The sequence below is a fragment of the Oncorhynchus clarkii genome, chromosome 13 (assembly GCF_045791955.1).
Source record: "Oncorhynchus clarkii lewisi isolate Uvic-CL-2024 chromosome 13, UVic_Ocla_1.0, whole genome shotgun sequence".
NCBI classification, from domain to species: Eukaryota; Metazoa; Chordata; class Actinopteri; order Salmoniformes; family Salmonidae; genus Oncorhynchus; species Oncorhynchus clarkii.
Window position 1 is genome coordinate 47,116,909 of NC_092159.1, and position 25,748 is coordinate 47,142,656.

Below are 25,748 nucleotides of genomic sequence, written 5' to 3' on the forward strand. Positions count from 1 at the left end.
CCATCACATTCCATTTGTGTGCAGGCTCAGTCCCCTACTGAATGCAAATAGGGAACTGATTCTGCTTGACTGGCTGTTCATTTTGAAGCCCATTTGCCTTTTGAAATGACACCAGTAGAGGGGGCTATACTATCATTTACTGTAAGTCATGTCCTGTGTCCTCCAAAGTAGATATTGTTAAGCATGATATTTATCATAGTCATGGTCAATAGCTAGATCAATTCATTATGGACTGATAATAAGTGTTTTAAATTAACATATATATCTTGATGTATATCTCACAGTGGCTCATCTGAGCTCTTTGCCTCGTTCTGAGAATGACATCTGGATGTGGCATACGGAAACCTCTAAAGAAGTGCTACATATCACTGTGCCCAACATGACCTGGCTGCAACGCTGTGGAATTCATGATTGGCGGCAGGAGCATCATCAGTGGTGGATTTCCCATTCCATTTCTTAGCAGCAGAAACTCAGGGGCTTTCTATTATCAGCCGCGTCTGCTGTCTGGAAATGCAAATACATTCCTCTGTTCACTCCTCTGGTGGTGATTTAGTTGGGCAACAACAGTTGTGCCATTTTTAACTCGGATGAAAGAAAAACAACACTTTCTGTCACACATTCATGTTTGTATTTCTCCCAGTCATTGACTTTTTGTGTTGTTTTCTTTCAGCCTGGAATGATGGTAAGATACAGATCTTCACTCCTGAGACTGGCAGGCTGATGATGACTGTGCACAACGCCCACAGCATGGGTGTGAGTGACAGCCATTGCCACCACCAGAGGCTGCAAGAGGATTGCCAGCGGGAGGGGAGGGACAGGTAAAGATCAAGAAGATAAAGCACCATAGAGATAAAGATAAACAACAATGATGGAGATAAAGCACCATGGAGATAAAGATAAACAACAATGATGGAGATAAAGCACCATGGAGATAAAGATAAACAACAATGATGGAGATAAAGCACCATGGAGATAAAGATAAACAACAATGATGGAGATAAAGCACCATGGAGATAACGATAAACAACAATGATGGAGATAAAGAACCATGAGCATTACAAAGTACATATAGGGTCACCGTTGATAATGGCAAACCCTGGCCGTGACCCCACTTTCCGAGGGTGTCTCAAGGAGGGTTGGGATATGCAAAAATACAAATTTCCAACTCACACATGCATATTAATACACACTTGTACATGCATGAAATAGGACAATAAGCACCCACCAAATTATTTTATTATAGATACCTTTATGCCGTAGAAGGTCATTAGTGGGCATGAAACCACTGCACTGTGTTAGGGCCTACCAGATAAACAACGTTTTCAAAAAACCACAAGCATTGCATGCCTTGGCTCGTGTTTGTTCATAACAGAATCTGGTTACAATGCTATTGATATGAACAAAGGACTAATAGTTTAACAAATATAATCAAATACTAACAGTGAAACAGTGAAATAGTGAAACAAATAGAAACAACAGATATACTCTGGTTAGAAGTGTCTGCTACCACCCCGAGGAGTACCAGATCATCACTAGTGACACAGAAAGAAAAGGTACACCCACCACAACAGTAGGATATAGAAGAGCATTTACTGAGGTCAGACTCATTTGTGCCACAGACTAAAGTAGAGGGACAATTCAACTCTGATTGGGTTAATGACTACCATAGTATTTATTTACAGTTATTACCATGAGTTTTGAAACACAATGGATGATTGATCGCACAGTGAGTGAGTTGTGTGTGAGCGCCATCTCCTTGCCACTGGTCATATTTTAGCGCCAGATGTCATAGTAGCGTAACGCAGTGACAATGACAGTGCATTGTATTCTCTGCGAAGGGATTGCTTGTTCCTAAAGCAGACGGCATAGCTATGACTCAGGCAACCAGATGGTCTCTGTCACCCACTTCATCTAGGATGATGTTTACTTCTTCACAGAGAAAACCTCATTGGAAAATGATCTCTCCTTGTTTAACTTAAAACATATATATTTCACTGGTGTACCAGAGCAATCCATTGAGTAGCACACTGACATCACATAAAATATTGTTATTTTGAGGTATTCCACAGAGATCATTTCTCTTGAGGCTTGGTTTTCGTAGTATTATAATTGAGTATTTCATGAGTACAATCCATATGTCTTCATGATGGAAGTTTGGACCTGATTTTTTAGGTTCAGGACTCTGGATCAAACTGCAGCACTTTCAAAGAAACACACTTTTTTCTTTATTTTTCACTGAGGGAGAGTGTTTTGTGTATAAATAGAATATACATTTTGCTAGCATCATTTCTTTACATCAGTAGACTAGGTATGTCTACACTCTACACTACTGGAGCACATGTTTTTTCATGAAAAGTGGTGAGCACAATCACATAGGATGTAAAATCTACACTTTTCCTGAGCTCCTTCTTTTTAGGTTAATTCACTTTTCAACAAGGGAAAAATAGAAAGGCACCTGCGTTTTAAAAGGGAAATGTGTTATTTGTGGTCTAAAAATAACTTCAAATAACAATTGCAATGGGAGGCCGAAGCTGGAAGAAGACAGCTGCCAACACCAAATCAAATCAAATCAGAATCAAATCAAATGTATTTGTCACATACACATGGTTAGCAGATGTTAATGCGAGTGTAGCGAAATGCTTGTGCTTCTAGTTCCAACAATGCAGTAATAACTAACGAGTAATCTAACTAACAATTCCAAAACTACTACCTTATACACACAAGTGTAAAGGGATAAAGAATATGTACATAAAGATATATGAATGAGTGATGATACAGAGCGGCATAGGCAAGATGCAGTAGATGGTATCGAGTACAGTATATACATATGAGATGAGTAATGTAGGGTATGTAAACAAAGTGGCAGAGTTTAAAGTGGCTAGTGATACATGTATTACATAAAGATGCAGTAGATGATATAGAGTACAGTATATACGTATACATATGAGATGAATAATGTAGGGTATGTAAACATTATATTAAGTAGCATTGTTTAAAGTGGCTAGTGATATATTTTACATCAATTCCCATCAATTCCCATTATTAAAGTGGCTGGAGTTGAGTTCAGCATTTAACACCATAGTACCCTCCAAACTCGTCATCAAGCTCGAGACCCTGGGTCTCGACCCCGCCCTGTGCAACTGGGTACTGGACTTTATACATTTATACATTCAGACAATCAGAGATGATTATGGCTCATTCCCACACACAACCATGTTTTAACCACTGCATTTTACTATTTACACGATACACGATAGCAGTTTCTATTTGCATACTGTGAAGGACTCATTAGGAGAAAGTCAAGGCTTTAGTTCTAAATCTCCCAAAATGATTTACCAGCCAATAAATGCTGGCATGCACAATACATCTGCTTATAAACATTTTTAAACAGGAGGAGCGATTTGGACACAGACTTGCATTGATTAAAAAGTTTGAATAATGAATAGTGGTCATTGTGAAAGACTCTGTATATTATAATCCTGGTTGAAAGATAATGAGCATGCGCTTTTGGAAACTGTTGGGTGGATTTTATACATTGTGATTGTATGCATTTTGCAGTTTAATGAGAGTTCTTCACACAACTATTCTACGATCCTCGTTTACTGCACATCAAGGCCTGTAATATTTAACATACTGTATATTTTCTGAGATGGATTGGCTATTGGGAGGTGTATGACGGGTTTGCCTTACGAGAACTAGAAGGGTCCCTCTCAGGATCCATTAATGGAATGCACATCACCCTCGATGGAGACCAGTTTGTGACAGATACAGATGCGTTAAGTTTGTAATTTCCACTTTAAAGTTTCAGACTTGATTTGACCTAATGAAAACTGTAAAACTGTAAACTGTAACAAAAAAAATCCATTAATTATAATCCACATAATAATTTACATTTCCTGTTGCTGCAGGATTATTTTCCTGCTGTGAGAAACTGGCTCAAATTAAGAAACAGCATATGTATGGTTTATACAGTTCAATTTAATCTTAGGCCACAACATTTCATTGTCTCTCAGAGACATCATTCATCAAGCCTTTGTAAGATGAGACAGTCTGTACTGTACCCATTGTACTGCACTGACAACAGACTAAATGAAACACTGATATCCCATAATAATGTATTGCTTTGTGTCTCCACGTAGGTGGCAAATGGTGATGACAAGCTGGTGAATGTGTGGGGGGTACTCTGAGGGGGAGGTGACAGACATCGGTACTGGGCACAGTGGCAGCATCAACAGCATCAAGATCTGCTCCAACAACAAGTACGTGATCAGCATCAGTGTAGATGGCCATACTGCCTTGGAGGTACACTCACCTGCCCTGGACAAAATTCTCCCCACCCTGATTCCCTCTCAGTCTAGCACTGGTGAGGATAGTTGGTCTGGATATCAAAGTTATTTTTTATTACTCAATAAATCTTCAATTTATGGTTAATAAGCCAAAATAAGAAACACTTCTATAAAGGTCCAGTGGAGTCAAAAACGTGATTGATACATATTTCCACATTCTGAGGTTGGAAAAATACTGTAAAATTGTGAAAATTATGATAATACCCTTTTAGTGTAAGAACTGTTTGAAAAGACTGCCTGAAATTTCTACCTGTTTTGGTGGGGTAGAGATTTGGCCTATCATGGTGACATCACCATGTAGTAAATTACTTAATAGACCAATAAGAAAGAGAGTTCCAAATCTCTCTGTCAATAACAGATACATTTCAGTTTTCCCCTCCCCACTCAAACCACTCACAGACAGTCCTAGCAAAATTCTTGCTTGAGAAATTGCTCTTTGCTAAGAAGATTTATTTTTTTAAACCATTTGAATTGAAAACAATCACAGTAAGGTACTTAATGTTACCCAGAAATGATTTGATATTGAGATAAAATCGGCTGCATTGGACCTTTAAAAATCCTACTCTGATTAGTGATCCCATTTCATTGCCTGAGTATAGATTAACAAGACATTATTTCACAAAGTCTCCATTTCTGCCAGGGCATTCCCCAAGGTATTGAATGATATTGTTGTGAATGTAAAAGGAATGCACTTATGCTTACAAGGTGGCCTAACAGAGATTTTGCCAAGATAGTGGACCGTTTTTTCCCCCAACCAACAAACTCCATAAAGTTCATGTTTGAGATGAAACTAACTGAAATATGTCTGCTTATTTTCCATCATATCCTTCTATCTTGTTGTGTATGGTTGGTTACTGCTCTCTTCAGGTGAGCACCTCACCACTACCCTTCTTGCCAGTGGGTTGAAACAGCAGGGGTTCCCAAACATTGGGAAACCTACATAACCTACATAATAACCTATAATGTCTACACATCATTAATCCATTTATGATTGGCTAATATGTGTGTGTTCTAAATGCAAAAACTTGTCCATGACTTATCCATGTATTTAATACTAACAGAGAAAACCTGCCAAACAGAAAACATGACTGTTTCAACATTCACCCATGAAAAACTGATTGTTTTCATGGGAAGAAAAGTTAAACCTGGAAACATCAAGTTGATTGTTTTCATGAGAATCAAAGTTAAACCTGGAAACATCAACTTGTGAGTCAGCGTTTATATGGCCTACTATGCCAGCGTAAACTACTCTGATGACACAGGGACTAGAATCAAAGTGGGAGGGAATAGTCACACATATGAATACACGCCTCTTTCGAGGCGAAGTTAGAAGCGATGTGTAAGTGAGTGTGTACATGCCCGTAAAGGCTGCAAGTAGGAGGCAAGGAAAGGCGCGGGTAATGTTTAACATCGATGGAGCTCGTGTAATTTGGTCAACAAGCATTAAGGGTTTCAGTAAGTGTTTAAATGTTTGACGTTTACCACGGAGTTTAGCACGGAGTTGATATGTGTTGATGTGCCATGGTTTCACCTCTGTGCGCTGGTGTTCTGTCCTCCTCACGGTATCCGGATGGGAAATCTCTGCAGAAAAGTGGCACACTGGCCTCGAAATTAATTCCAGAATTCTCCAACATCGGCAAAGTATTATAAAGATATGGATAAACACTGCAGAGTGAAGGATGAAGCCACGTCAAAGGCAGCAACGCGCAAGGAAAACAAACAGAAACATGGACGGCTTTTTCGAAAGAAATCATTGAAGTCGGTGGGGAGTTTTGTAAATAAAATTATCAAAACTTTGGGCACTTTTACCCACTTTGGAGACGTTGCAGTTCAGGGCGCAGAGGATGACGATGGAGGGTTTCGTGACGGGACACCTTGCACACTCAGTGCCAACTCAGAAAATATCAAAGAGGATGTCCAGGTCGCCGGGGAGGATTCTGTTAAAAATAATTCGATAGCTTCTTCCCGTTGCTCGGTGAAAGAAAGGGTTTTATGGTGCTATGGTGGCAACATTCCAGGTGTTCTAGGCTTGAAAAATCACGGGAACACCTGTTTCATGAACGCCGTGGTCCAGTGCTTGAGCAACACTGACCTGCTCGCAGAGTATCTCGGGTTGGAATGGTACAAATTGGATTTGAGTCGAAGGAGAATTAATGGGATTGTTAAAAGTGAAGACACGCAGCATGCCAGAGGTGAAGTCACGGAGCAGTTGGCATCACTTGTTAGGGCACTCTGGACTCTGGAATACATCCCGCAACTGTCCGTGGAATTCAAGGTAGGCTATAGTTGGCTATTTGAGTTGCTCTTATACCTGTGTACTAACAATATACTTACTATGTAATAAACTCAGGACAAGCCATTATAGTACCAGAGATCCAGGGGTGAAGATAACTGCTGTATTTCCATTTGCCCCTGCCCCTGTATACCTTGATTGCACCTTGATTGAAACCGCAACATAAAACAACTATGCTGCTGTCATTCCTAACATGATAAAAAACTATTTGTTTGACATTTGCCTAAAATATTGAGAGGATTTACAGAAAATGTTATCATATTGGTCAATAAGCATTTCACTGTTGGTCTACACCTGTTGTTTACGAAACATGTGACAAATAACATTTGATTTGATATTCCAAAAATGATGCTGAGGCACTATCCATGACATTGGAGTTCATAAGATTTATTAGCCTATAGGTAACCTGTTTATTTTTTACTTTACAAGTCAGTGCATCATGGAGCTTTGATAGCTATGCTGAACTCCAGTTCATCTCTACAGTGCTTTTATAGTATGTGAGTTTACCCAGATGGCTTTTAGTTTACCACTTACTAATGAGGTGGCTGGCTGGCACTGTGTGTCACTGGAGTCTGAGGGCATGGGATTACCAGGTGTCTGTCTGGAGTGCTGAGCTAGCACTTTGTTCCATCAGACACTCACAGCACAGAAGAACCTTGAACATAAACAAGGGACTTACTATACTCTAAACAGACTTTTGAAAGATGGTGTGTTATATTGAGTGTTTTCCAGGTATGGCGGCTTCAAACACTGGGTTTTAATATTCCAGTCGCTGAGATGATGAGCATAGCACCTGGCCGACTCACTACCATTTACAATATTGGAGTGTTTCTGAATAGGACACACTTCATTATGTTAGTTAGGCAACATTGCCATAGAGACGACTGTTTATTGAGAGGAACACTCTCCATTAAAGGATCTGAGTGTGGATCTGAGTGTGGATCAGGAGGCGGTGACAGTATCAGTTTCCCCTCAGGCTTTCCCACCCTGCCCACGCCAAAGAGGAGGAAAACACAATTATCATACTCCCGCGCCTGCAGTGCTAAGCTCCTATATAGTTCAAGGCCAGATAAAGAGAAGATGATAAGGGGTAGGACAATACATTCACAATGGATTTATTCTTGGAAATGCTAATTGATCTGTGAGGAGAAGAGGTGTAAACATAACTAGAGGCACACCTTCACCCTGCATTGTGCAAAGCCAGGGGCTCAATCACTTTGCCTCTAGCTCAGTGTAATGTACTGGAAGTAGAAGAGTTAGATAAGTTTTGTCTGGGTGGTGGTCAATGAGGGGCAGATTGAGAGTGCCCAACCCCAATACCAGACTAAATTACTATCCAGAGATTGTATTACCTTTATTGTGCAGTCAGTGCTGTACCTCCTGCCAGAGAGGTCTCAGAGGAGAATCAATCCTAACTAGTTTATTTGGTCTCTGTCTGACCCAATGTTCTGTGTGACCGTTCCTCTCCTCCAAAAAGTAACTCTTTCTCACAATCTCACTCTTCTAAGGATACCCTGCCAACTCCTCTCCATCTATAGCCACTTCCTTCTTATCTTGTGGGGCTCTCCTTCTTATCTTGTGGGGCTCTCCTGTCAGATTTTGAGAGGATAAAAATATGAGCTGGCTTCATGTAGTCAAGATAGTTGAGATCTCAAGATAGCTGTAATGATAAATACTCAATGCATGTGATGAGATCTTTCCTGTGTTTAAGTACACACAGGCGTACATCTTGGCTGTGGCTCTGTGACCAGAAGGGTCATGAGTTCATGTCTGGCCATCTAAAACGGTCTTCTATGTAATTCCACAGCTGTCTGCAGGCACCATAAGATAATCAGATAGCTGTCAGGCCCCTGTCTGAGCCCTTAGGCCATGGGAGCATCAGACAAAACAACCAGCCATCTATAAACAATCAAAAACCTTACCCCGTAATTTAAATGGCCCACTTCATAATTATCTCAGAGCAGAGTTCTCAAACATTATTATCAGTCACTCCACATGCCTCTGACAGAGTAAGAGGAGATAGAGTGAATAGCAAAGACAAGGAATAGCAAAGAAGGTGGATAAGTGTTTGGGTCCTAAAAAAATAAACACAATTTTGGAGGAGAAAATGAAAGTGAATGTAAGTAAACTTTATGATGTAACACAATGTATTAGCAAAAGCAATTCGGTGGTTGCACACGTGTGCTGTTCAGTTACAGGCTAATATTCACTCTTATGCACCAAGTCAACTCTAATGTGAGAATGACTGACAGCTTGGCAGAAAGAAATTACTTTTCAAGCCTCATTATAAGCAGGCAAAATGTATTTTGAGTGAATTCAGAAGAGAGGTCATTGGTTTATTAGAAGCAAAAAGTTAACATTAAATGGTGATCTGTCCCAGTGTCCTCTCAGGCAGGTTGGTGGCGCAGACAGGAGAAAAATAAAACACAAAGGTAGCTACCGCAGGATGACTGGCACTGAGCCACATTCCAGTAGCACCTTGCAGGACTGACGCTGTCGGGGGAGGGTTACTGAAATGTGGTATCGAAGGTTAAGTACTGTGTCCGTGACTTTATATGTATATTCTTCCCGTTCATCATGTCCTACCTGTCACTGTCCTCTGATCTGAGGGCTTCATTCTACCTGCTCTGGGATCAGAATCAGATGTGTGTTTTAAAGAGTATCTGATCTGTTTGTCCTAGTGCATTCTCTGAATCCCTCCTGGTGGATTTCACTGTTTGCATAGAGGGGCCAGAGAAGGTTTGAAAACAGAAACTCAAACAGTTACTCAACAGCTAGTATATAGGTTTCAATAACATGGGAGAGGCCTAGGACAGGGGTCAGGGAGGGTAGGGAGGGAGGGATGAAGGCCTCTTGAGCTGGAATTCAGTCCTCACTCCCTCCCTACGGAGCAGATGGACTATCTGGTCGTGTTTGAAGGATAAATCAGTTTAGAGTTTTGACATGTTTGTGTGATGACTCATCACTGTGAGAGTGACTCTGGCTTCCAAGGATGTGTCAATATTTGGGGTCTCCGTTTAATGATTAGGCTGATTAGGCATTAATGATGATCTGATCTGGCAGAGCTTTGGGTTTCAGGACTTTAAATATGAAGTGAAATGACTCAGTGAAGTCACAGGGAGATGACACTTGTTCTTGTTCTGTAAATCTTATCTTCAGGCGTACACAGGGGTTTAATTGGGCTGGGTATGATTCAAATGAGACCCGGGACCTTTGGTCAGGGGCGTCATTCACCCCAAAAATCTGAGGGGGCACAAAGTACATGAGGATGGCTTGGGGGTGATCCATATTGGGATATGTCCCAGTCCTGAAGTTGGAGAATGTAGCATTTTTCAAACACCCGAAACAGAATTTTGCTGCAATCTAGAACTATAGTAATTAAGCTTAATTCTATGTCAAAACTGTTTATTTTTCTGCGTATCTAAACATCTAAACCTCTTGAGCTGTCTGTATCCTCCTGACAGTATTTTTTTAAAGAAACTAAATATGCTTTTCTGCATCTCTGCAAAAATGTGGGTAAAATATTGAAAGTAATGTGAGTCTTATTCAGGTCATATAGTAAGTAATTGCTTGCTTTTCTAAAGGCATGCCAGCTAATATAGTTAGACAAGCTAGCTACTCTAACTTGATTGATAGCCTGAAATGGCTTCTTGGTAGCTAGTTATGATGTTGGGAGATTAGGAATCTATCTGGGCATAAAATTGCTAGGTGGCTAGTAGTTTTATTTTTAAAATAATAATATATATAAACAAGACAAATCTGTGGGGGTACGTGCACCTATGGGCATGACACCGCTCCCTAATTTTGAATTCTATAATGAAAAATGTGTTGTCCACATTTTCATTTTCCACAACCAAAAACATGAGTAGGCAACTGCAAAATCAGACAACCCAATAGTAGAATAGTTTACCTATTAAATTGTTCAGCCTGTCGCATTCTATGCGAGAAAGTAAAATTCCTCTTGAAGAGCACTCAAATTAGTGCTGCACGGGGAGAGACATGTGGATGTCCAGTCATTGTACAACATTCTTAATACAGTCGCGGGAAAAGCCACATTTGAAAGCAGTTATGATGGCCACTGTAAATAGCAGAGGATCACGGAGCGTTCTAGTGTTACTACACTTATTTCTCAAATCCCCAAAATGTGTAAAATGCACTATTTTAGAACCAAATTTTTTAGCAGTGGAATGGTTTATGCTTGTCAGAGCTCGCTAATGGCGTTGAATGCATAAGATCGGGGCTAATTGTAACACGGGTCAGGTGTAACAGGTAGACCTGCAATAGTTCACAGTACATGATCCTTGGTTCGCTGAGTGCCAGTGGAATTTTTTTGGGGGGGCATTCAAGTCATCAATATATTGCTGACTGGCAACAAGATAGCCTAATGTTTAGATCTAAGAGTTAGCATCAGGTGGGCTACATCAGGTGATAATGCTTATTGCTAAATAACACACCTGCCTGATAATATGTTATTGGGCTCATTTCCAGAGTGGGAAATTCTATTTTATAATTTTCATTTATTTTGGAATAGAATGTCCTTTTAAAAGGTCGACAGAACTGACCTTCTCACAGTCATACCCCCCCCCCACCCCCCACCTCTCAATTTAACCTCTAGCATCCCACTGTGACACAAAACGCAGAAATAATGATATAATTCATGCCTTACCTTTGACAAGCTTCTTTTGTTGGCACTCCAATATGTCCCATAAACATCACAAATGGTCCTTTTGTTCGATTAATTCCGTAGATATATATATATCCAAAATGTCCATTTATTTGGCGCGTTTGATCCAGAAAAACACCGGTTCCAACTTGCGCAATGTGACTACCAAATATCTCAAAAGTTATCTGTAAACTTTGCCAAAACATTTCAAACTACTTTTGTAATACAACTTTAGGTATTTAATAATTTATAAAATTAAAGACGGGATGATCTGTGTTCAGTACAGGAGGAAAACAAACTGTAGCTAGCTTTCTGGTCACGCGCCTCTATCTTACAGTACACTTCAAGTGACCCTCGTTCAAGATGGCCGTACTTCTTCATTACACAAAGAAAAAACCTCAACCAATTTCTAAAGACTGTTGACATCCGGTAGAAGCGACAGAAACTGCAATTCCCAATGAAAACTAATTGAATAGAGAGTGACTTTAAAAAAAAATCTGAATGGTTTGTCCTCGGGGTTTCGCCTGCTAAAGAAGTTCTGTTATACTCACAGACATGATTCAAACAGTTTTAGAAACTTCAGAGTGTTGTCTATCCAAATCTACTAATAATAATAATATGCATATCATATCTTCTGAGGATGAGTAGCAGGCAGTTGAATTTGGGCATGCATTTCATCCGGACGTAAAAATACTGCCCCCTGTCACCAAGAAGTTTTAACCCCTGGGCGTACATACAGTATGTGTCAGTTTTACAGTACCAGCACCCACTATAGTCATTATCATGCCTAATTTGCTTGATGATGACACCACAGAGAAAGAGGCAGTGCATACCACCATTCAGAGGTCATCTAATGTAGCTGCTGCAACTCGCTCAAACCTCCCCCACGTCTCCTTCACCCAAATCCAGTTAGCTGATGTTCTGAAAGAGCTGCAAAATCTGTACCCCTACAAATCTGCCGGGCTAGACAATATGGACTAGAGGTCGACCGATTATGATTTTTCAACGCCGATACCGATTATTGGAGGACCAAAAAAAGCTGATCCCGATTAATCGGCCGATATTTATTTATTTATTTATTTATTTATTTATTTATTTATTTATTTGTAATAATGACAATTACAACAATATTGAATGAACACGTATTTTAACTTAATATAATACATAAATAAAAATCTATTTTAGCCTCAAATAAATAATGAAACATGTTCAATTTGGTTTAAATAATGCAAAAACAAAGTATTGGAGAAGAAAGTAAAAGTGCAATATGTGCCATGTAAAAAAGCTAACTTTTGAGTTCCTTGCTCAGAACATGAGAACATATGAAAGTTGGTGTTTCCTTTTAACATGAGACTTCAATATTTCAAGGTAAGAGGTTTTAGGTTGTAGTTAATATAGTATTTATAGGACTATTTCTCTCTATACCATTTGTATTTTATATACCTATGACTATTGGATGTTCTTATAGGCACTTTAGTATTACCAGTGTAACAGTATAGCTTCCGTCCCTCACCTCGCTCCCCCTGGGCTCGAACCAGGAACACATCGACAACAGCCACCCTCGAAGCAGCGTTACCCATGCAGAGCGAGGGGAACAGCCACTCCAAGTCTCAGAGTGAGTGACGATTGAAACGCTACTAGCGCGCACCCCGCTAACTAGCTAGCCATTTCACATCGGTTACACCAGCCATTTGGCTGATAGGCTTGAAGTGATAAACAGCGCTGTGCTTGCGAAGAGCTGCTGGCAAAATGCACGAAAGTGCTGTTTGAATTAATGCTTACGAGCCTGCTGCTTCCTACCATCGCTCATTCAGACTGCTCTATCAAGTCATAGACTTAGTTATAATATAATAACACACAGAAATATGAGCCTTTGGTCATTAATATGGTCGAATCTATCATTTCGCAAACAAAACGTTTATTATTTCAGTGAAATATGGAACCGTTACGTATTTTATCTAAGGTGTGGCATCCATTAGTCTAAACATTCCTGTTACATTGCACAACCTTCAATGTTATGTCATAATTGTGTAAAATTCTGGCAAATGAGCCAGGCTGCCCAAACTGTTGCATATATCCTGGCTCTGCGTGCAATGAATGCAAGAGAAGTGACACAATTTCACCTGGTTAATATTGCCTGCTAACCTGGATTTCCTTTAACTAAATATGCAGGTTTAAAAATATATACTTCTGTGTATTAATTTTAAGAAAGGCATTGGTGTTTATGGTTAGGTACAGTTGTACAATGATTGTGCTTTTTTCGCAAATGCGCTTTTGTTAAATCATCCCCCTGCGTTGCATCGATTATATGCAACGCAGGACACGCTAGATAAACTAGTAATATCATAAACCATGTGTAGTTAACTAGTGATTATGATTGATTGATTGTTTTTTATAAGAAAAGTTTAACGCTAGCTAGCAACTTACCTTGGCTTCTACTGCATTCGCGTAACAGGCAGGCTCCTCGCGGAGTGCAGTGAGAGGCAGGTGGTTAGAGCGTTGGACTAGTTAACTGTAAGGTTGCAAGATTGAATCCCCCGAGCTGACAAGGTAAAAATCTGTTGTTCTGCTCCTGAACAAGGTAGTTAACCCACCGTTCCTAGGCCGTCATTGAAAATAAGAATGTGTGCTTTACTGACGTGCCTAGTTAAATAAAGGTGTCCAAAAATACCGATTTCCGATTGTTAAGAAAACTTGAAATCGGCCCTAATTAATCGGCCATTCCGATTAATCGGCTGAGCTCTAATCTGCCGAAATTATTGCAACCCCTATTACTAGCTTGTTCAACCTTTCTTTCGTATCGTCTGAGATTCCCATAGATTGGAAAGCTGCAGCGGTCATCCCCCTCTTCAAAGGGGGAGACACTCTAGACCCAAACTGCTACAGACCTATATCTATTCTACCCTGCCTTTCTAAGGTCTTGGAAAGCCAAGTTAACAAACAGATTACCGACCATTTCGAATCTCACCGTACCTTCTCCACTATGCAATCTGGTTTCAGAGCTGGTCATGGGTGCACCTCAGCCACACTCAAGGTCCTAAACGATAGCACCAGCTGTCAAAGCAGCTCACATATCACTGCACCTGTACATAGCTCATCTGTAAATAGCCCATCCAATCTACCTCATCCCTACACTGTATTTATTTATTTATCTTGCTCCTTTGCACCCCAGTATCTCTACTTGCACATTCATCTTCTGCACATCCTACCATTCCAGTGTTTAATTGCTATATTGTAATTACTTTGCCACCATGGCCTATGTATTGCCTTACCTCTCTTATCCTACCTCATTTGCAGATGCTGTATATAGATTTTTCTACTGTATTATTGATTGTATGTTTGTTTATTCCATGTGTAACTCTGTGTTGTTGTATGTGTCGAACTGCTTTGCTTTATCTTGGCCAGGTCGCAGTTGCAAATGAGAACTTGTTCTCAACTGGCCTACCTGGTTAAATAAAGGTGAAATAAAATAAAGTATTAATTGTCAGTTTTAGTCAGATACCTCATAAACCAGAGCATTAATTATACACACATATTACACAGTCCAGAGTTATACGTAATTAGGTCAAAATGGCCATTGTGGACACCACAGAGAAAACTATACCTTATCTACAGTATCAATTATTTATCTGACGCAATTCCTGATTTCATGGACACTGATGAAGATAACTATAATTACCATGGGAGATTTGCCTCTGTAACAGCAGCTTGTAATTGTAGCATTATGTGTCTACAGAGAGCTTATTTCTGGAAACTGCCTTGGAGAGTTAATTTAAAGTATGTCAAGAGTTAAAATCTTTATTGTCTGTACACTGCCATCAGACTAACTTAGGCTATGTAGAACACAACAAAACAAGTCGTACAACATCAATATAGGTCTTTCATCTTGCTACCTCAATTGTGCTTTGCCTTCCATGCAAGATATTTACAGTAGGTTAAAGCTGTACAATGAGCAAACCTATTACATGAAGGCTATTTTCTGTGCTGTGCTGCCAGTCTTCAAGAGGCCATTATGTCATGCTGTTCTTTCTTGACACAAAAGGGACATACTTGCTGCTGGCACAGGGACAACTAGACAATGGATTTGTCTGCACAGTCTGAGTGATGGACCTGTGATTGTGATGTTTTAATTTTGTTGTCCACATTTTGTGTAATTGTGTGTGGACCTGTACAGTGTGATACTTCTCATCCTGACTTTGTCTCTGACTAAAAATAGACATTGTAGGAAGAGGCACACTTTCAGACAGCATTCGGAGACTACTCTCTTCTACTCCTACTTTTGCTTTGACACATCCCAATAATCACTTTGCTCTCTGTTTTTTAATGTGTGTTCACTTTGTACAATGTTCAGCTGAGTAGCTACTTTGAAGATAGGTAGAGAAAGCAGTACCTCCCACACACGGTGTGTTATTATACAGGTTGTACCAATGAAAGCGATATCTACTGTACTGTATGATAGAGCCATACAGTATGTCTGTTAGATACCAGGGATTATTAGGCAGTGATCACAGGCTGCTGTTCTCTCCATAATCTCTCATTACTGCTGAGGCTCCTTCAGGCTGCCAGCTGCGGTTCAGCCGGTTAATTCCAGAGTAATTGAGTCGTGTGCCACTCAGTCTTAAACCACAGATTTCAATTTACATTGTGTTCCATGTGGGCTTAAGTATTCTTCAACCTACTTTTTTTGTGGCAGAGTGATATCTACAGACGTATTTAATTTGATGTTGCTTTCTTAATTGTCAGAAGAACGGTCTTTATATCTGTCAGTTAAGTTTGGGTAATACTAGTACTATAGTTGTGTGTGTGGTGTTGAGACAAATGTTTCTGAATAACTGAATATGAGGGGGTTCAGTGGGAGCCATCCAAGGTCAGCTCTGATTGGGCTCAGCAGCATTTGAGGATTTTCTGCCCGGGACCTGAAATAGCTTTGTCTCAGACAGTGGGCGACGAGGGAAGCGTGAAGAGCATTAGGGAGAATTTGCAATTCAAGAATCCCTTTGTTCTGCGTTCTGTGGAGACGGACATCGGGGTCGAGGCAATGATTGACCCGCTGTGGGTCCACTGTGGGGGCTGTGCTACAGGAATTAGGCCTAGAGCTGAGCTTCCTGAAGAAGGGATCCTGTGTGCAGCCAGGTGGACCAACAGACACACCTAGGGTCCTATAAAATCTGCGATGCGGAGAACGCGGACAGAATCACGGAATCCAGACATTAAAATGGAATTCAATAATATTAAAACATTTATTGAACTTAACAGGAACTCAACTAAATGTATTGAACTTGTTAGAAAATTAATTAATTTGCACAAGATTATCATGAATCAAATAAAATTGCATTTGTCACTTGCGCCGAATACAACGTGTTGACCTTACAGTGAAATGCTTACTTACAAGCCCTTAACCAACAATGCAGTTTTAGAAAAATGAAAGTAAAAAAAATATTTACTAAATAAACTAAAGTTATAACAAAAGGAACACTATAAAATGACAATGACGAGGCTATAAACAGGGGGTACCGGTGCAGTGTCAATGTGTGGGGGTACAGGTTAGTCGAGGTCATTGAGGTAATATGTACATGTAGGTAATGGTGAAATGACTATCCATAAATAATAAATGACAAATAGCAGCAGCGTAAATAAAAAATAAAAAGGGGGGTCAATTCAAGTAGTCCAGGTAGCCATTCAATTAACTGTTCAGTAGTCTTATGGCTTTGGGATAGCAGCTGTTATGGAGCCTTTTGGATCTAGAATTGGCGCTCCGGAACCGATTGCCATGCGGTAGCAGAGAGAACAGTCTATGACTAGAGTGGCTGGAGTCTTTAAAACATTTTGGGCCTTCCGCTGACACCCCCTGGTATAGAGGTCCTGGATGGCAGGAAGCTTAGCCCCAGTGATGTCCTGGGCCGTACGCACTACCCTATGTAGCACCTTGCGGTCGTATGCCGAGCAGTTGCCATACCGGGCGATGATGCAACCAGTCAGGATGCGCTCGATGGTGCAGCTGTAGAACTTTTTGAGGATCTGAGGACCCATGCCAAATATTTTCAGTCTCCTGAAGGGGATTAGGCATTGTCGTGCCCTCTTCACGACTGTCATGGTGTGTTGGGACCATGATGGTTTGTTGGTAATGTGGACATCAAGTAACTTGAAGCTCTCGACCTGCTCCACTACAGCCCTGTCAATGTGAATGGGGGAGTGCTCGGTCCTCCTTTTCTTGTAGTCCACGATTATCTCCTTTGTCTTGATCACGTTGAGGGAGAGGTTGTTGTCTTGGCACCACACTATCAGGTGTCTGACCTTCCTACAGGCTGTCTCATCGTTGTCGGGGATCAGGCCTACCATTGTTGTGTCGTCTGCAAACTTAATGATGGTGTTGGAGTCGTGCTTGAATGAGCAGTCGTGGGTGAACAGGGAGTATAGGAGGGGACTAAGCACGCACCCTCGAGGGGCGTGGGGTGTTGAAGATCAGCGTGGCAGATGTGTTGTTGCCTACCTTTACCACCTGGGGGCGGCCCGTCAGGAAGTCCAGCATCTGGTTGCAGAGGGAGGTGTTTAGTCTCAGGATCCTTAGCTTAGTGATGAGCTTTGAGGGCACTATGGTGTTAAGACATGAACAAAATGCATCAGTGATTCGTATTTTCCTTAAACTTTCTGAAGAGGCAACACGTGAATGCCCCTGTCTGCGTGTGCTCGTTTGTCTACCACTTTTTGTGTAGGCATTAGCAATGATGCTAATACTGATCCATCTTCTGGAGATGGGAAGGCTTTCCCAAAAGCCTATACCTACCTGGCAGAATGATATCATGATTATCTGCATCAATCCAGTGGTGATTTGTTTAACAAACTCTGCAATCCCGTGTCCTCCAGAAACACCACTAACCAAACAGTGTTGCTGTGCAATGAATAAAAGGGGATCTACACCCAAAAATGTAAATGTAATATATTTTTCCCAGACCTCAAAAGGGGTCTCCTGATGTGGTTTAAGCATTGGTGTGGACCTAAAACATAAAATGTTGTTGTTTTCTATCTGAAAATATATATTTTGAGAGCAAAAACCTGAAAAAACAGAAACCTGGAAAAAACAAACGGAGAAAACGGAATTTGGGAAAAAAACAAATGGAATTTGGCAAAAAATAAAACTGATTATATAGGGTCTTGCACACCTCAGTTGGCCAGTGAATATCACACTGTGTGTTTCATGTTTCTATGTAAGCGGGAATGGCAGTAAACAAACCAATAGCTTTTGGTACTGCAATTTGGGTATTCCTGTCACATCTCAAATCCTAACAAGCTGTCAGATTTGGATCTGAATTATCCCACTGCTGTTTTAGTTTTCCACTCTTATGCAAAATGTCCGGATTATCCGGACAGCAAAAGGTTATTCATGCATTTAGGCAAGTCTTTACTTCAAAAGCACACTGTGTGGTTATAGTACATTCATCTTGAATTACATCAATGTAATGATTTTAAAACAACAGTCAGCTAATCTGTTTTCTCTGTCCATTGAAGACGCACTAATTCACCAATGTTTACAATAAAGTTTTACATGGACTTCTTCATTGACCATGTGACTCTCCTTTCCCTCTCTAGAGTATAGTATCCAAGTATGGATCCCAATTCCGAGGAAACTCACAACATGACGCCCTGGAGTTCCTGCTTTGGCTTCTGGACCGAGTTCACGAGGATGTCAACTTGTCCTCCTGCAGCAACAACAATAACAAGACCAAAGCCCCAGGGCAGGTAAGAGTGCCTTCTCCATCCACTGTCACACAGTCACATTGAACTGTACTGAACTCAAAGTGTAGGCTTGAGCTACAAGTCTCAACAGTGCCTTGCACTCCTCACTCACAAGAGCAAGAACTACTGTCTGTAATATCTATTGCTATACAGAAAATGATCTTTTCATATGCTTACAGAACCTTGGTTTCACAACAGAACGTCAGTTTCTCCAGGCATTTGCAACAGCATCTTTAAGTTCTTTGCAGCTCTAAGTCTGTACAATTTAAATTCAGCTCTCAATTATTGATGTACTTATCTACCCTTGGATCTATACTAAATGTGCTAACACAGCATTTATCGACTTTAATTTATGTACTCTGTGATTCAGAAAAATTCTGAACCGATGTGAGAGGAAGAGCAGCATTGCATAGAAGTGACATATTTCCTTCTCTCCTGTGCTCTAAATGGCATATGAATCAACAGATAATTCTGATAACCCTGTGTGAGGGATAAAGCTCCCTCTATACCTTGTATTGCCTACCCCCTTCGGTGAAATTGTTCATGCACCTGTTTGGAAACAATTGCCTCTCTGACAAACGTATTTCCTGTGTTTGTGGGGAGGAACAGCTTAGAGCTGTTGTGATGGGTTTCCATAGTTCTGTCTGTCTGTGAACATGCCCTCTGTGCTGCAGCCGTCTAGCTGATGCCACAAGTGAAACTGCTGCATTCACAGGAGACCTGCAACTTTGTTCTATAATGTCTTCTGTGCAGCCTGAGGAGTAGAATCAAAGCTGGGTAATTTGCTGTTTGATACTTTCTCTGTGCATGGCTCCTCCTGAAGGTATGCCTGTGGGCACAGTGGAGCCTGACACCCCCTGGATAGGCCTTTGATCGGTTCCACTGTGCCCATTAGCAGAGAGTTTCATGCATTATTAAAAAGATATTTCTGCTTTTGAAATACACCCCCTCTTTAGCAGTGCTATCAGGGTGATAACCAATGGAATGATTCATACCAAGTGCTAAATTCACAGTTGGTGAGTCATCACAAATATATCTAAATGATGTCAGTGTCCCTTCTCCCACAGACCTTACTCCACTGATTTATTCTGTTGTATCATCGCTATTCTGGTGGAGGGGAATTTCACAGAACAATACATCACTGTATTTGGGATTCAACATGTCTTTATCAAATTGGTATGCGAACACATGGAAAACAATCTGTTCCACTTTTTTGCGTGTTAAGTAACAGAAGTGAGATGCATGGTTTGAGGGAGGGTAAATGGTGCTGTGTTCCAGACCAGCACAGCTTACTACATGATGACACTGGCCAGAATGAAGCCATTGGCTTGGCTACTGCTTAGGCCTGCTGGCTCTTGTTTTGGATAAAACACAGCTTGGTCTTTGTTGCATCAATTGAATTTGAAACTCTGCATACTTGAATTAATAGATCAAAGTAAGAGGTGGTCTCAAGCTGTGGTCTGTTGAAGTGAATCTCACTGACACTAACCATGTAGGGACCTACTGAACCAAAGGCTATGGTTAAGACTAGAAACTAGACTGTGTGTAGGCTAAGACAGAGGTTTTGAGATTCAGTTGCGTAGTGTGAACTCAGCTTTGCAGTCTTGTATGTAAGATTCCTCAAAGTGTGATTTTCTTACTTCATCTATCTTCTAACAGGTTAGCAGGTTAGTGTGTTTGCATATGTGTGGGTGTGTTCTTGTGTTTATGGGTGTATGCATGTGTGTAGGCTAAGTGATGCTCAGTGAGTTGTGTGTGTGTGACAGTGAGTGTTGGTATGGGCCCCAGTTCATTGAGCCATTCAATTTGGTTGTTTGCTTTGAGCAATGAGCATTCGGTCCCCTCACACGCACTTTCCCCTTTCTCTCCATCTATCCCCCCCTCTCCATATTTCTGTTGACACCCCCATCTTTGTTTATCTGGCCATATACAGTACTATGCAGTGTCTATCCAATACTTGAACAAAGCTCCAATCTGAGATGAGTTGCCCTTCAGTGCAGGGCCAGAGGGCACAGGAGGTGATCTGGACTGTGTCTCTGTCTCTCCGTATGAGGCCACAGAGGACATCAGAGGAGGCTGGGACTGGAGGACTGCTGATAAGGCCTGTCATTATAAGTCTGGGACACGTCAAGGAAAAAGTTGCCACACTTTGTTAACACCCAAGAGTCTGACGGTGTGAGGGACAAAAACCTGCTGTTTTTGACAGCTTGCCGCTCCACTTCATTATTGATTTTACACTTTTACTTTAGTTTAGGCAAGACAAACTAGTAATATCAATTTGGTTAGGCTATCTTCCCACACCACACCTCCAATGGTTCACCTTTCTGTGTGAAGGAGACCAATTTGAACTTTGAACTTGTTATTGTGTTCTCTGTCTGAAGGACTTCCTCCCTATATGACCCAGAATCTCTGATGGCACAGCTAGCAATGCAGCGCCTTAGACCACTGCGCCACCCAGGAGGCCCTCTTTTGCCCATCTTAATCTTTTCTTCTTATTGGCCAGTCTGAGATATGGCTTTTTCTTTACAACTCTGCCTAGAAGGCCAGCATCCCGGAGTCGCCTCTTCACTGCTGACATTGAGACTGGTGTTTTGCGGGTACTATTTAATGAAGCTGCTAGTTGAGGACTTGTGAGGCATCTGTTTCTCAAACTAGACACTCTAATGTACTTGTCCTCTTGCTCAGTTGGGCCTCCCACTCCTCTTTCTATTCTGGTTAAAGCCAGATGGAACTGTTATGTGAAGGGAGTAGTACACAGCGTATGAGATCTTCAGTTTTTTGGCAATTTCTCGCATGGATTAGCCTTCATTTCTCAGACCAAGAATAGCCTGACGAGTTTCGGAAGAAAGTTCTTTGTTTCTGTCCATTTTGAGCCTGTAATCAAACCCACAAATGCTGATGCTCCAGATACTCAACTAGTCGAAAGCGCAGTTTTATTGCTTCTTTAATTAGCACAACAGTTTTCAGCTTTGCTAACAAAATTGCAAAAGGGTTTTCTAATGATCAATTAGCCTTTTAAAATTATAAACTTGGATTAGCTAACACAACCTGCCATTGGAACACAAGAGTGATGGTTGCTGATAATGGGCCTCTGTACGCCCATGTAGATATTCCATACAAAATCGTCCGTTTCCAGCTACAATAGTAATTTACAACATTAACAATGTCTACACTGTATTTCTGATTAATTTGATGTTATTTTAATGGACAAAAAAATGTGTTTTTCTTTCAAAAGCAAGGACATTTCTAAGTGACCCCAAACTTTTGAATGGTAGTGTATATACAGACGTGCTCAGATTTGTTGGTACCCTTACAGCTCATTGAAATAATGCTTCATTCCTCCTGAAAAGTGCTGAAATTAAAAGCTATTTTATCATGTACACTTGCATGCCTTTGGTATGTCATAGAATAAAGCAAAGAAGCTGTGAAAAGAGATGAATGATTGCTTAATCTACAAAGATATTCTAAAATGGCCTGGACACATTTGTTGGTACCCCTTAGAAAATATAATAAATAATTGGATTAGAGTGATATTTCAAACTAATTAGCTTCTTTAATTAGTATCACACGTCTCCAATCTTGTAATCAGTCATTCAGCCTATTTAAAGTAGAGAAAAGTAGCCTGTTTAAATGGAGAAAAGTAGTCACTGTGCTGTTTGGTATCATTGTGTGCATCACACTGAACATTGACCAGAGAAAACAAAGGAGAGATTTGTCTGAGGAGATCAGGAAGAAAATTATAGACAAGCATGGTAAAGGTAAATGCTACAAGACCAACTCCAAGCAGCTTGATGTTCCTGTGACAACAGTTACAAATATTATTAAGAAGTTTAAGGTCCATTGAACTGGAGCCAACCTCCCTGGTCGTGGCCACAAGAGGAAAATTGACCCCAAATTGAACATAAGGATAGTGTGAATGGTAGAAAAGGAACCAAGGATAACTGCCAAAAAGATACAAGCTGAACTCCAAGGTGAAGGTACATCAGTTTCTGATCGCACCATCACTTTTTGAGCAAAAGTGGGCTCCATGGAAGAAGACCCAGGAGGACTCCACTTTTGAAAGAAAAACATAAAACATCCAGACTGGAATTAGCTAAAAATGCATATTGACAAGCCACAATCCTTCTGGGAGAATGTCTTTTGGACAGATGAGTCAAAACTGGAGCTTTTTGGCAAGTCACATCAGCTTATTGTTCACAGACGAAAAAATGAAGCTTTCAAAGAAAAGAACACCATACCTACAGTGAAACATGGAAGAGGCTCGGTTATGTTCTGGGGCTGCTTTGCAGTGACTGGCACAGGGTGCCTTGAATCTGTGCAGGGCACAATGACATCTCAAGACTATCAAAGCATTCTGGAGCGAAACGTACTGCCCGGTGTCAGAAAGCTCTGTCTCAGTCGCAGGTCATGGGTCCTCCAACAGGATAATGACCCAAAGCAAACAGCTAAAAGCACCCAAGAATGGATAAGAACAAAACATTGGACTATTCTGAAGTGGCCTTCTATGAGTCCTGATCTGAATCCTGTCGAACATCTATGGAAAGAGCTGAAACATGCAGTCTGGAGAAGGCCCCCATCAAACCTGAGACAGCTGGAGCAGTTTGATCAGGAAGAGTGGGCCAAACTACCTGTTAACAGGTGCAGAAGTCTCATTGAGAGCTACAGAAAATGTTTGATTGCAGTGATTGCCTCTAAAGGTTGTGCAACAAAATATTTGGTTACGGTCCCATCATTTTTGTCCATGACATTTTCATATGTTTTATTATTTACAATATTAAGTTGAATATAAAATAAAAAGCAAAGTCTGATTTCTATTAAGTATGGAATGAACAGTGGTGGATGCCAATTACTTTGGCCAGTTTCAAGTTATTTCAGAGAAAACTGTGCATTCTTCGTTTTTTGTGGAGTGGTACCAACAAATTTGAGCACGTCTGTATACAGTGTCTTGCGAAAGTATTCGGCCCCCTTGAACTTTGCGACCTTTTGCCACATTTCAGGCTTCAAACATAAAGATATAAAACTGTATTTTTTTGTGAAACGACATTTATTGGATATTTCAAACTTTTTTAACAATTTAAAAACTGAAAAATTGTTCTGTTTTTGATTTGTTAAAAAAGTTTGAAATATCCAATAAATGTCGTTCCACTTCATGATTGTGTCCCACTTGTTGTTGATTCTTCACAAATTTCTTAACTTTATATCTTTATGTTTGAAGCCTGAGATGTGGCAAAAGGTCGCAAAGTTCAAGGGGGCCGAATACTTTCGCAAGGCACTGTATATATTTTTTATTATTATTCAATTTCAAATTACAATACAAGAATAATTGAAACATAGGACATCACTACACATATATTTTCTCTGAAGAAACACAAAATAACATTAAAAGTTAAAAAAAATACAATCACGAATTGACTTTCAAAAGTTAAAGTACCTCAAATAAAATATAGGCCAGGGTTTACAGTTGTACAAACCTGTGACAGAGTTGTGATAATGCAGTGTTTTTTTTTGTTATTGACTAATTCTAGAGATTTTATTAAGTATTGGATTTCAAGTAAATAATATGTTGCATTTGGAGACATATTTCAAATATTTGTTTTCGTTACCAGAGAGAATGAAGAAATTAACGACTAATTCAGTAGTCTTGTTTTCATTTGAATAATAACATATTTCATTGTAAATACATGGGTTTTGTCATGGCTTCAGTATGCATTCTGCTCTGGCTGTTGGGTAAAGACAACCCCTTCCAGAGGTTGTCTCTATGTTGGCTTTATACTGACAGGAATAGGAATCATGCTTCATATTGACCTCAATTAGATCTGTGGAAGTCATTATTAACCTGCCCTGGAAATCACATTAGCATGTCCTGATTAATGCCAAAGCTATTAATAATGACAGTCAACTGAGTCATTTAGCCTGAAATACATGACTGACTAATCGATGGACAGACATCACCTCTCATGCAGCTGCATCTCAATTTGTACTAAGCTAATGCTACATGTTCTCTAATGATATGGGGTATGCCAACAAAGGTATACGACTGTCGACTAACATGTAGTGGGAGTTCAGCAGGTGTCAGGGTTGTGCTTGTAGTGAGGCTCTCCTCTCTCCTGACTGAATTAAGTATTCTTCTTGAAAACTTTTCTATAGGTAGAAAAAGCCCTCCTACAATCTTGTAATATTGTCTATCAGAATAAACTCTATATCAATAAATGACATGTACACACACACACACACACACACACACACACACACACACACACACACACACACACACACACACTGTATATAGACTTTCTTTCTTTTCTTTCTATTGTGTTATTGACTGTACACTTGTTTATTCCATGTGTAACTCTGTGTTGTTGTTTGTGTTGCACTGCTTTGCTTTGTCTTGGCCAGGTCTCAGTTGTAAATGAGAACTTGTTCTCAACTAGCCTACCTGGTTAAATAAAGGTGAATTCATTTTTTTTAAAACACACATACACACAGACTAGCACTATGTGGTCTCTGTCCAGAGCAGAACATCTCTTATGACAGTCATCTCTTATGTTTAGCCAGACCCTCTCCCAGCCTCCTATGAATGGACTGAGCACCGGCGTTGTCATGGATTTCATTTTTTTATCAGTATGGAAACATGCGGCCTGATAGACTGTAGCCAAGGAAATAATCCCATGGCTCATACAGTACACTACCTACTAACGGGATTTATCCTGCT

At 40.4% G+C, this 25,748-nt stretch overlaps 1 protein-coding gene across 1 annotated transcript in view; it reads left to right on the plus strand.

Moving 5' to 3' along the window:
* The first annotated feature begins 5,674 nt into the window (after positions 1-5,674).
* LOC139364922 (ubiquitin specific peptidase 43b) overlaps positions 5,675-25,748 on the plus strand; it is an 87,307-nt gene continuing 67,233 nt past the window's right edge. Inside the window, exons 1-2 of the mRNA XM_071102150.1 lie at positions 5,675-6,621; positions 18,890-19,039. Of these exons, the coding sequence (XP_070958251.1) occupies positions 6,001-6,621; positions 18,890-19,039 (771 nt within the window). The 5' untranslated portion in view covers positions 5,675-6,000. The remainder of the gene's footprint in view (positions 6,622-18,889; positions 19,040-25,748) is intronic.